Source organism: Nerophis lumbriciformis, linkage group LG01 (genome assembly GCF_033978685.3).
Source record: "Nerophis lumbriciformis linkage group LG01, RoL_Nlum_v2.1, whole genome shotgun sequence".
In the NCBI taxonomy this organism is placed as follows: Eukaryota; Metazoa; Chordata; class Actinopteri; order Syngnathiformes; family Syngnathidae; genus Nerophis; species Nerophis lumbriciformis.
In genome coordinates, this window is record NC_084548.2 from 12,029,351 (window position 1) to 12,041,596 (window position 12,246).

General features: G+C 39.3%; 1 protein-coding gene across 3 annotated transcripts in view; it reads left to right on the plus strand.

The window, feature by feature from the left end:
• cfap74 (cilia and flagella associated protein 74) overlaps positions 1-12,246 on the plus strand; it is a 152,916-nt gene that overhangs the window by 39,078 nt on the left and 101,592 nt on the right. For all 3 annotated transcript variants that reach the window (XM_061974844.1, XM_061974851.1, XM_061974859.1), the window contains exon 15: positions 9,557-9,623. In XM_061974844.1, coding sequence (XP_061830828.1) covers positions 9,557-9,623 — 67 coding nt within the window. The remainder of the gene's footprint in view (positions 1-9,556; positions 9,624-12,246) is intronic.

Here is a 12,246-nt window from a genome sequence, read left to right on the forward strand (position 1 = left end):
CTAGTTTGAAGCCGACACGACAAACGCGCTCAGAGGAGATAATGTTTGAAAAAAGGTGACCGGTTTTTACAAAACTTTTGTTTTGAAGGGGGAATTGCAAACTTTCTGTTGATTTTTAGGGGTTATATGAAATGTAGGTCTAAGTGAGACCTACATAGAGGTTTTTGTTTCATGTCTCTAAGACATTCCTACTGGAAGTTGCAGGCAGTTTTGTCTGAGTTTTCTTCCTTGGAGCAGTTGTGTCTGTGTTTTCTTCCTAGGGGGCGCTAGAGCGCAATTTTGAGTTTTGGGGTTGGGTTTTTTTTATTAGATCGCAATTTTCGCCAGTCCTGATGTGTGTGTCCAGTTTTGTGAGTTTTGAAGCATGTTAAAGGGGTCAAATTGCAGCTCAAAGAGGCAAAAGTGACTGTTTTTACTAACTTTTTGTTTTGAAGGGGGAATTGCCAGCTTCCTGTTGATTTTTGCTGAAGAATGTCAGTGTATGAAATCTAGGTCTAAGTCAGACCTACATAGAGGTTTTTGTTTCATGTCTCTACGACTAGTTTTTTCCTAGGGGGCGCTAGAGCGCAATTTTGAGTTTTGGGGTTTGGTTTTTTTATTAGATGGCAATTTTTGCCAGTCCTGATGTGTGTGTCAAATATGGTGAGTTTTGAAGCATGTTAAGGGGGTCAAATTACAGCTCAAAGATGCGGCGGAATAATAATAATAAAACCTTACAATTACATTAGGTCCTCTGTCCCAAAAGGACATTGCGGTCCCTAATAATATAATATATTTATAATATATTATACATATAATATATAATATATAAATAATATAAATATATTTTACATATACTAAATATAATCTACATTTAAGTGCAGTCAAGAAGGAACATATGCATTATACAGTCTGATGGCTGTTGGTATGAAGGACCTCCTGTGTCGTTCCGTGTTGCATTTTGGGAGTCTGAGCCTTCCACTGAACATGCTCATTCTCCCCGCAAGGTCCGAGTGTAGTGGGTGGGAGGTGTTGTCCATAATGGCTAGGAGTTTTGCTAGACTTCTCCTCTCTGACACCACCGCCAGAGACTCTAGCTCCACTCCCACCACGTCACTCGCCTTCTCTACCAACTTGTCCAGTCTGTTTGCGTCCCTCACTCTCAGCCCGCTGCCCCAGCGGGCCACGGCGTACAAAAAAGCGCCCGCCACCACCGACTCGTAGAACATCTTCAACATCTTTGTACAGACGTTGAAAGATCCTAGCCTCCTGAGGAAGTAGAGGCGGCTCTGTCCCTTCTTGTAGAGTGCCTCAGCGTGTTTTGACCCATTCAGCTTGTTGTCCATGTGTACTCCCAGGTATTTATAATCCTCAACCATGTCCACATCGACCCCCCTGGTGGAAACAGGGGTCACCGGAGTACTCCTCCTCCTTCCCATCCAATTCTCCTTAATTGGTACTTTAACCTTTTTTAACACATTACACCATACTTGCCAACCTTGAGACCTCCGATTTCGGGGGGTGGGGGGTGGGGGTCGTGGTCGGGGTGGGGCGGGGGGCGTGGTTGGGGGCGTGGTTAAGATATATATATATATAAGAAATACTTGACTTTCAGTGAATTCTAGCTATATATATTTTTTTTTTTATTACATATATATATATATATATATATGTATGTGTGGGAAAAAAATCACAAGACTATTTAATCTCTACAGGCCTGTTTCATGAGGGGGGGTTCCCTCAATCATCAGGAGATTTTAATGGGAGCATTCACATACCATGGTTTATATAGGGCACAGAGTGGGTGGGTACAGGCTGGCGTAGGGGCGTGGTGATTGGCTCATGTGTTACCTAGGAGGTGTTTCCGTCTGTGGCGGCATGCTGTTACAATTTCGCTGCGCTTGTTGAGGGATGACAGGTCTGGACGGTAAATAATAAACAGTTTCTCTTTCAAGCATAGGTTGCATCTTTTATTACCACTATTGTAAGGTGTGCTGGATGCAAGAATTTGCCATGTTATTGAATATTCAACATTATTGTCTTTGAGGTCCCAAATGTGTTTGCTGAGTTCTGTGGTATTCCGCAGGTTTTGGTTCCTGAAAGAAGCCTTGTGATTGTTCCATCTGGTTTTGAATTCTCCCTCGGTTAATCCTACATATGTGTCGGATGTGTTAATGTCCTTGCGTATTACCTTAGATTGGTAGACAACTGATGTTTGTAAGCACCCCCCGTTGAGAGGGCAATCAGGTTTCTTTCGACAGTTACAGCCTCTGTTGGTTTTGGAGTCGCTCTGTCCGGGGGCCGACGGCTCATTTGCAATTGTTTTGTTGTGGTTTGAGATGATTTGTCGTATATTGTTCATACAGCTGTAGCTCAATTTAATGTTGTTCTTGTTGAATACTTTCCTTAGGGTGTTGTCTTTGGGAAAGTGTTTGTCAATCAGATTGAGGAATTTATGTCCAATGTTAGTTGAGACGTTTTTGCTGTATGGGGGGTTGTACCAGATGATGTCGTTTCGTTTTCTGTTCTTTTTTGGCTAGTTTCCTGGCGTGGGTTCATAGGTGAGGGTGAAATTGTATCCGCTTTCATCAACGGCTTTTTGGTACGGGGGGGTTGCTTGGTCAAATTCAGCTTTGCTAGATGACAGCATCGATAGCCTTTTATTAATTCCGGTAGGTATTCTTTTCGTGGTGGTGGGTGGGTGGTTGCTGTCATGGTGCACGTATTGGAGTGTTGTGTTGGGTTTCGTGAATGGTTGGTAGCTGTTATTTCTCAGGTTGAAAGTGACGTCAAGGAAGTTGACGGTTTGCTTGTTGGCTTCAATCGTGATCCGTAGGCCGTTCTCTTTGAAAATTTGGCATATGCGCTTCTTGGTATTCTCGCTGCTCCTTGGCGAGGCGCGACACACTGCCAGTCCGTCATCACGGTAAATACCAAGGTTCAGATTGAGGCTAGCGAGCTGGGAGAGGAGGAAACTTCCAACGAGTTCACACGTTTCTGCTCCGTCAAAACTTCCCATAGTGACGTCAAATGTTGCATTGTTCTTTTTTTGCCATGGTGTACTGTTGTGGATGAGAATGGAGTTTTTTGCGTGGATGATGATGTTTCTTTCGTTGCCTGTGATTGAGTCATAGTCTGAGGCGAAGTCTAGTGCTTGAGTCAGTAGGTCTTGCGTGATGGAAGGGTAAAATTCTTCGATATCAAAGGAGATAAAGTTGTGCTGTTGTTTGTCTTGGATGTTGTTGAACCATTTGATTACTGCTGCTGTATTTCTCCATTGGTTGAGTGGTGTTTTGTCCTTGATTTTTGTGTTGACTCTGTCCAGGATTATTTTGCTGATTTTTCCTATTTCAGATTTAGTTGGGTTTATTAGTCGGCATGTTGGGTTATTTGCGAAGTTGGGTTTGTGGTCCTTCAATGTGATGAAGGCTTCCTTGTTGGCTGTTGCGTCCACCCTGTCCTCAATGTCCAGTTCAGCCGCGATCCTTTTATTTTCCAGGTGGATGTTCTGTAAGGTGTTGGGTTGCGCTTTTTTGTATGATTTGGTGATGCTTCTGTCCAGTAAGGTGTGATGTTCTGGTATGTCCATTCTGTAGAAGTTTGTGGTTTTATCGGCAGCTATGATGAGGTTGTTTACTTTCTTGATGCGCTCCTTGTCATTTTTCAGCTTGGTGAGGAGTGGGTTGCGGATTGGCTTGAATTTGACTGATTGTATCATTTTGAGCATGTCGTTCTCAAAATCCTTTAGTTCCTCAACTGTGGGTGGGTTCTTGGTAGATTTGAATCCGTAAGTTTTCTTTTGCGTTCCTTTTGTTTCAGAGTGGAGGAAAAAATGTGCTTTCCACCGCATCCTTCTTAGGAAGTGTTCCGTCTTTTCTATGAGCCTTAGCTTGTAGTCATTCTGCGCGGGTATGGGAATGTTCTTCGTGGAGTAGTCGATGTTGAATTTTTCCATTTCTGATCGTCGTACAGTGCTCAACAAATGTCAATTTGGAGCGGAGTATATGTCTTAATAAGGTTATCCAAAAAAAAATAGTGCTCGATACCGTAGTAGAGCGCAATATATATATATATATATATATATATATATATATATATATATATATATATATATATATATATATATATATATATATATATAAATAAAATAAATACTTGAATTTCAGTGTTCATTTATATACATATATACACACACATAACACTCATCTACTCATTGTTGAGTTAAGGGTTGAATTGTCCATCCTTGTTCTATTCTCTGTCACTATTTCAGAACACACACATTATACAAATATACATTATAAAATCAATAAGAAAACGGGAGCTCTAATTTGGGAGTCTGAATTAGGATCAGAAGTTCCTATATAAACATTGCGCACTCACGTCTCCTCTTTGTATTGATTACTGCAGCTGTGCACTGGATTCATTCACAAATACAAACTACAACTCACAAACACTTTAGAGTTAGGCTCCACCATCAGAATGTGTACTTAAACTTATAAAGATCACATGGATTTTATTCAGTGAGCTGATTCACCAAAACTAACCTGTTATACAGGAGGAAAAAGCACACAGGACGTTTAAATTGTTCACAGACTGGTCGCGCTCATCAGAATGACAAGACACTTCCGGTCTGCAGGTGATAGCATTCAATTGGGAAGAAACGCCCTACTGCCCCCTACTGACCAATGCGAATACTGATAAATGTGTAATGACAGCTGCAAAAACGAATTCAAACCACAAAATAAAATAAATAAATCAACACAAAAATATGACACATTATGGGTGGGTCACATATGCATGTACAGTAGATGGCAGTATTGTCCTGTTTAAAAGTGTCACAACATTGCTGTTTACGGCAGACGAACTGCTTTACGGTAGACGAAAACTTGACTGCTGTTGTTGTGTGTTGTTACCGCGCTAGGAGGACGTTAATGAAACTGCCTAACAATAAACCCACATAAGAAACCAAGAACTCGCCCTCGATCATTAGCTGTTTATATTGTGGGAAAGCGGACGTGTGAACAGGCTGTCAACACGTCACTCATGTCCGCATGGAGCTGGAGGGGGCGTGGCCTCCAGCTCCGCCTGAATTTCGGGAGATTTTTGGGAGAAAATGTGTCCCGGGAGGTTTTCGGGAGAGGCGCTGAATTTCGGGAGTCTCCCGGAAAATCCGGGAGGGTTGGCAAATATGCATTACACTGTCATAAATTTAAATCTTGAAGTCCACGCAAGGTCTCTCTGGTCAAGCAAGCACATGTCCAGGTCCGTCTGAAGTGTGCCAATGAAATAGAGCTGTTTGGTAGAAACTCCACTCATTGTCTATGGAGGAAGAAGAAGGATGAGTACAACACCATCCCAATTGTGAAGCGTGGAAGTGGAAACCTCATTCTTTGGGAAGGCTTTTCTGCAAAGGGGTCAGGGAAACTATGGTGTATTAAGCAGAGGATGGATGGGACCATGTATAGCAAGATCTTGGCCAATAGGAGCATTGAAGATGGTTCATGGCTGGGTCTTCCAGCATGACATTGACCCGAACCACAGCTGTGTAGTAATGGCTACGTAGGAAGAATCTCAAGGTCCTGGAGTGGCATAGCCAGCCTGCAAAACCTGAACCCAAAAGTCTGTTGCCAAGCAACTGCCCCAAAACCTGAAGTATCTGGAGAAGATCTGTTTGGAAGAGTGGACAAAAATGGTTGCTTTACCAAACATTAGGTTCTGTTTTTCTGACGTATCAAATACTTATTTCATGCAATAAAATGCCAATTAATTATTTTTTAATATTGAATACTAAAATAATGGTAGATACTATTATGTATTAAAAACCTTTTAGAGATATTCTAATTCGTTGAGATGCACCTAATCCTTTTATCGGCTAAACAAGACCAGTGTAATCATGGGTTTTGATAAAATTGAAACATGAATGAAACACAGTACGATATAATTTAGATATAGCTGTAGTAGTAGTAAAGATACATCAACATGTCTTACGGTTATAATTACCTACGGTACTACCTTTATGATACATTCTGTGGGTATGTTGATCACACAATGTGTCTTCTTGATTGGACAAGGTTATTAATGTGAGGACAAACTATTGATTTCAACTATAAGAAGCGAGCGGGGGAACATCCTGAGACTGTAATGAAACGCAGCATAGTGTGTGTGAGACACAGCTTCCTCACATCAGCCTCCTGCAGATGCATATGCTCTTTTACTGTATGGCCTAATTTGGAGCGCTTTATATAGTGCTGTAGTAGGCTTTTTTTCTAACTTTGTCTCATTCAGAATGTAATCCCCAGTGAACTGTTCTATTTTACAACATGTGCCTTTTCATATCGGCGCTTGGAACTGGAACAGACAGAATGACATCCGTAAGAAGAAATTAGCCAGAAAGAGACTCTGTGAGAGAAATTCTGTCTGTGTTTATGACATTTAAGGTGACTCAAACCAGGTGGAATACTTTCATAGCTTTCCAGGTCACAGTGGTGAGCCAGATGGTCGCTTCAAGTTCCTCATCACCTTGACAGCTGGACCAACACTAAAAAAAGTCCACTCCTCAGAAAATTTACAAAATCGCTGGCTAGTTATGATTCCCACAGTTAGTTGTCTGCTTATGAAGTGATGGAAGTTTTGAAAATCTTTACCAACCTCCTTTTTTCCATTTTGATTGGTGCTAAATGTTTTGTTATCTTCAGGGCTGCAGTTTAGCTGTAAACATGTGCTGTGAGAAAACAATGCGAGAATAGTCTTGACCATCTTAAGGCTGCTGATCTTTTGTTAAATTCAATGTGCATGGGCGTCTTATGTTGGAAAAATGTTTAAACAAAACTCGCTGACCACTCGCAATAATTTCATCGATACAAGTCAATGGTAAATACAAACCTTGTTTCCATATGAGTTGGGAAATTGTGTTAGATGTAAATATAAACGGAATACAATGATTTGCAAATCCTTTTCAACCCATATTCAATTGAATGCACTACAAAGACAAGATATTTAATGTTCAAACTCATAAACTTGATTTTTTTTTTGCAAATGATAATTAACTTAAAATTTCATGGCTGCAACACGTGCCAAAGTAGTTGGGAAAGGGCATGTTCACCACTGTGTTACATGGCCTTTCCTTTTAACAACCCTCAGTAAACGTTTGGGAACTGAGGAGACAGATTTTTTTAAGCTTCTCAGGTGGAATTCTTTCCCATTCTTGCTTGATGTACAGCTTAAGTTGTTCAACAGTCCGGGGGTCTCCGTTGTGGTATTTTAGGCTTCATAATGCGCCACACATTTTCAATGGGAGACAGGTCTGGACTACAGGCAGGCCAGTCTAGTACCCACACTCTTTTACTATGAAGCCACATTGATGTAACACGTGGCTTGGCATTGTCTTACTGAAATAAGCAGGGGCGTCCATGGTAACGTTGCTTGGATGGCAACATATGTTGCTCCAAAACCTGTATGTACCTTTCAGCATTAATGGCGCCTTCACAGATGTGTAAGTTACCCATGTCTTGGGCACTAATACACCCCCATACCATCACAGATGCTGGCTTTTCAACTTTGCGCCTATAACAATCCGGATGGTTCTTTTCCTCTTTGGTCCAGAGGACACAACGTCCACAGTTTCCAAAAAAAAATTGAAATGTGGACTCGTCAGACCACAGAACACTTTTCCACTTTGTATCAGTCCATCTTAGATGAGCTCAGGCCCAGCGAAGCCGACGGCGTTTCTGGGTGTTGTTGATAAACTGTTTTCGCCTTGCATAGGAGAGTTTTAACTTGCACTTACAGATGTAGCGACCAACTATAGTTACTGACAGTGGGTTTCTCAAGTGTTCCTGAGCCCATGTGGTGATATCCTTTACACACTGATGTCGCTTGTTGATGCAGTACAGCCTGAGGGATCGAAGGTTACGGGCTTAGCTGCTTATGTGCAGTGATTTCTCCAGATTCTCTGAACCCTTTGATGATATTACGGACTGTCAAAGGTGAAATCCCTAAATTCCTTGCAATAGCTGGTTGAGAAAGGTTTTTCTTAAACTGTTCAACAATTTGCTCACGCATTTGTTGACAAAGTGGTGACCCTCGCCCCAACCTTGTTTTTGAATGACTGAGCATTTCATGGAATCTACTTTTATACCCAATCATGGCACCCACCTGTTCCCAATTTGCCTGTTCACCTGTGGGATGTTCCAAATAAGTGTTTGGTGAGCATTCCACAACTTTATCAGTATTTATCGCCACCTTTCCCAACTTCTTTGTCACGTGTTGCTGGCATCAAATTCTAACGTTAATGATTATTTGCAAAAAAAAAAATGTTTATCAGTTTGAACTTTAAATATGTTGTCTTTGTAGCATATTCAACTGAATATGGGTTGAAAATTATTTGCAAATCATTGTATTCCATTTATATTTACATCTAATACAATTTCCCAACTCATATGGAAACGGGGTTTGTATAAATTAGGGCTGTCAAACAATTAAAATATTGAATCTTAATTAATCACATTGTGTTCATACTTGTAATTTACAATTCTGATTTATTGCAGACAGATATAGATTGTTCATCTTTATTAAGTGTACTTTAGATCAGGGGGTTTTCACCTTTTTGACCTCGGGGCCCAACTTTTCCATGACAGACAGGCCTGGGGCCTACTCAAATATTATAACTGAATTATTAATCTTACTCTTGCTTTTAATGATATTCAATAATTATTTCCAACCTACAATTTTCAACCTTGTCAAATGATATGAAATCATGTGTTTGTTTTAGCGCAGCAGCTATCGATTATTTTATTATTCGAGTAATTATGGACTAGTTTGTTAGATTAAGGATGATAAATATTTGGATAAAACACACTTAAAAGCCTCATTGCATATTTTAGGGAATATAGTTGAAACAAATAATAATTGTTCTGCTTGCCATAAGCTTCATTCATTTTTTGGAATAAATGCATATCCTCAAATGGCACTATTAGCAAGTGTACATTAATAAAAATGTATAAAAAATGTGCGGCCTTGCGGAAACTATGTCCACAATTTTAAAGTTCCGGGCACTGCAAGCGGTCCCAATTTGATCAGTTTGTATTAGTTACACTCATTAAACAATTAATCAAATCAACATAATATAAATAAATACAATGTTCTAATCAATTAATAAATGCAGCCCTCGTTTATTTAATAAACATTTTACTTTTTAAACAACTCAACACAAAATGGACACAAACATTCTTTTTCAGACACACACACACACACACACACACACACAGAAATGATCTCTCACACAATCAAACATACTCTCTTACACATGCCTTACCACTTCTGACAAAAATGACAAATGAAACATTTTGATGGTTGCCTTCTTAATATTAATGATCTTATATAATTGATTATATGTATTTGTTCATGCATGCATGTATTTGATTTGGTATTCAATAGTTTTGCAATTTGATACACCTAAGTAACCGCACCAAATTCCCATGGAACTATAACACCTACAGTACACAGTTTTCCATTTAAATGTTGGTGGGTTTTTTCCACCTTTGTTGTTTATCCTAACAATTTTGACATTCTTCCACAGTTTCCAACCTCCCGGTCCTTTGTCTACTGGGATGTCTTGTGAAATGCATGTTACTTTCCACCCTTCGGTCAGTATATATATTTTTTGTACATCTAATTCATTTCTAGTGCAATGTCTATTTCAGTGGTTCTTAACCTTGTTGGAGGTACCGAACCCTACCAGTTTCATATGCGCATTAACCTAACCCTCATTTTTTTTCAAACTCAAGACAAAGTTATTATATGTTTTTGGTAACACTTTGGTATGGGGAACATATTCTAAGTAACAAAGACTTAATTTAGAGTTTTTTGGACACTAGCGGAACATATTCTAAATAACAAAGATTTAATTTAGAGTTATTTGGTTAGGGTTAGGGTTTGGGTTAGGGTTAGGGTTAGAGGGTTAGGACCAAGGTTAGGGTTATAATAAGGCCATGCCGAAAAAGGCATTAATAAGTACTTAATAATGACTAGTTAAGAGCCAATAAGCAACTAATTAATGGTGAATATGTTCCCCATACTTAAGTGTTACCATGTTTTTTTACTGGTGCACAAAATGAACTGTGCATGAACATCACCTTGTTCAAAGAACAAAACCAACACAGTGCATAAACTCACAACAAATTACTCACCTGCAAATCAGTCTGACTTCTGCTGTTGCCGTATCCGTAATATGCCGATAGTTGTTATTCACACGATGAGTCGGGTGTGTCTTGACCTCCGCCGAACCCCTGAGCCCGACTCAGTTCGATCGAACCCAGGTTAAGAACCATTGGTCTATTTAAATCAGAGGTGTTCTCTTAACCATAGTTCTGAGCGCCATAGAGGGACGCCAAAAAATATCTGTTCCTCAACTGTAGTCTGTATGGGCCGCCGTGGTACTCAGTTGTAATACACTTTTCCACCACTTAAAACAAACAGAAGAAGTCTGGACCTAAAGTCGGAAGTTTTTTAAGCGCAAAACTTATGACTTAAGTTTTGCATTAGCATTTGCACTTTAATTATATTGACAGTTTCATCCATCCATTTTGTACCGCTTATTCCCTTCGGGGTCGCGGGGGGCACTGGAGCCTATCTCAGCTACAATCAGGCGGAAGGCGGGGTACACCATGGACAAGTCGCCACTTCATCGCAAGGCCAACACAGATAGACAGACAACATTCACACTCACATTCACACACTAGGGCCAATTTAGTGTTGCCAATCAACCTATCCCCAGGTGCATGTCTTTGGAGGTGGGAGGAAGCCGGAGTACACGGAGGGAACCCACACAGTCACGGGGAGGACATGCAAACTCCACACAGAAAGATCCCGGGCTCGGGAATATATATTATTGATTACTTTTATTTATTTAAGCACAACATAATTGCATGTGCATGTATTTACTGTTAGTTATTTATGAGTCTCTTCTTTTGCAGTGTATGTGGTTAGTACTTATTCTTAGAGATGTCCGATAATATCGGCCTGCCGATATTATCGGCCGATAAATGGGTTAAAATGTAATATCGGGAATTATCGGTATCGTTTTTTTTATTATCGGTATCGTTTTTTAAATTTTTTTTATTTTTTTTATTTTGTTTTATTAAATCAACATAAAAAACACAGGATACACTTACAATTAGTGCACCAAACCAAAAACCCTTCCTCCCCCATTTACACTCATTCACACAAAAGGGTTGTTTCTTTCTGTTATTAATATTCTGGTTCCTACATTATATATCAATATATATCAATACAGTCTGCAAGGGATACAGTCCGCAAGCACACATGATTGTGCGTGCTGCTGGTCCACGAATAGTACGAACCTTTAACAGTTAATTTTACTAATTTTCATTAATTACTAGTTTCAATGTAACTGTTTTTATATTGTTTTACTTTCTTTTTTATTCAAGAAAATGTTTTTAATTATTTATCTTATTTTATTTTATAAAAAAATTTTAAAAGTACCTTATCTTCACTATACCTGGTTGTCCAAATTAGGCATAATAATGTGTTAATTCCACGACTGTATATATCGGTTGATATCGGTGTCGGTTGATATCGGTATCGGTAATTAAAGAGTTGGACAATATCGGAATATCGGATATCGGCAAAAAGCCATTATCGGACATCCCTACTTATTCTTCTAATCAGCCTGACGTGAGCCTAATGTTTATGTGTTAAATAAATAATAATCTTTGTGATTAACACATGGTTTCCATTTGACAAGGTTGTAAGCTAAGTAGGTTAGATATAATTATTGAATATGATTAAAAAGAGTAAGATTACTACCGGTAATTCAGTATTAATATTTGAGTGGGCTCCGTTCCCTCTGTAGTGGAAAAGTCAGGCACCAATGTCACTAAGGTTAAGAACCCCTGTTCTAAAGTGCAGTGTTTTTTATTGTTATGTTATGTTATGTTATTTTCATTTATTATGCACCCCCCAACCAAATGTTACATCAGCCCGAGTAGAGAAACAAAAAAAAAACAGAGACTGAGACACACAAAGGAATCTACATTAAATATTTAAAGGGGAACATTATCACAATTTCAGAATGGTTAAAACCATTAAAAATCAGTTCCCAGTGGCTTATTATATTTTTCGAAGTTTTTTTCAAAATTTTACCCATCACGCAATATCCCTAAAAAAAGCTTCAAAGTGCCTGATTTTAACCATCGTTATAAACACCCGTCCATTTTCCTGTGACGTCACATAGTGAAGCCAACACAA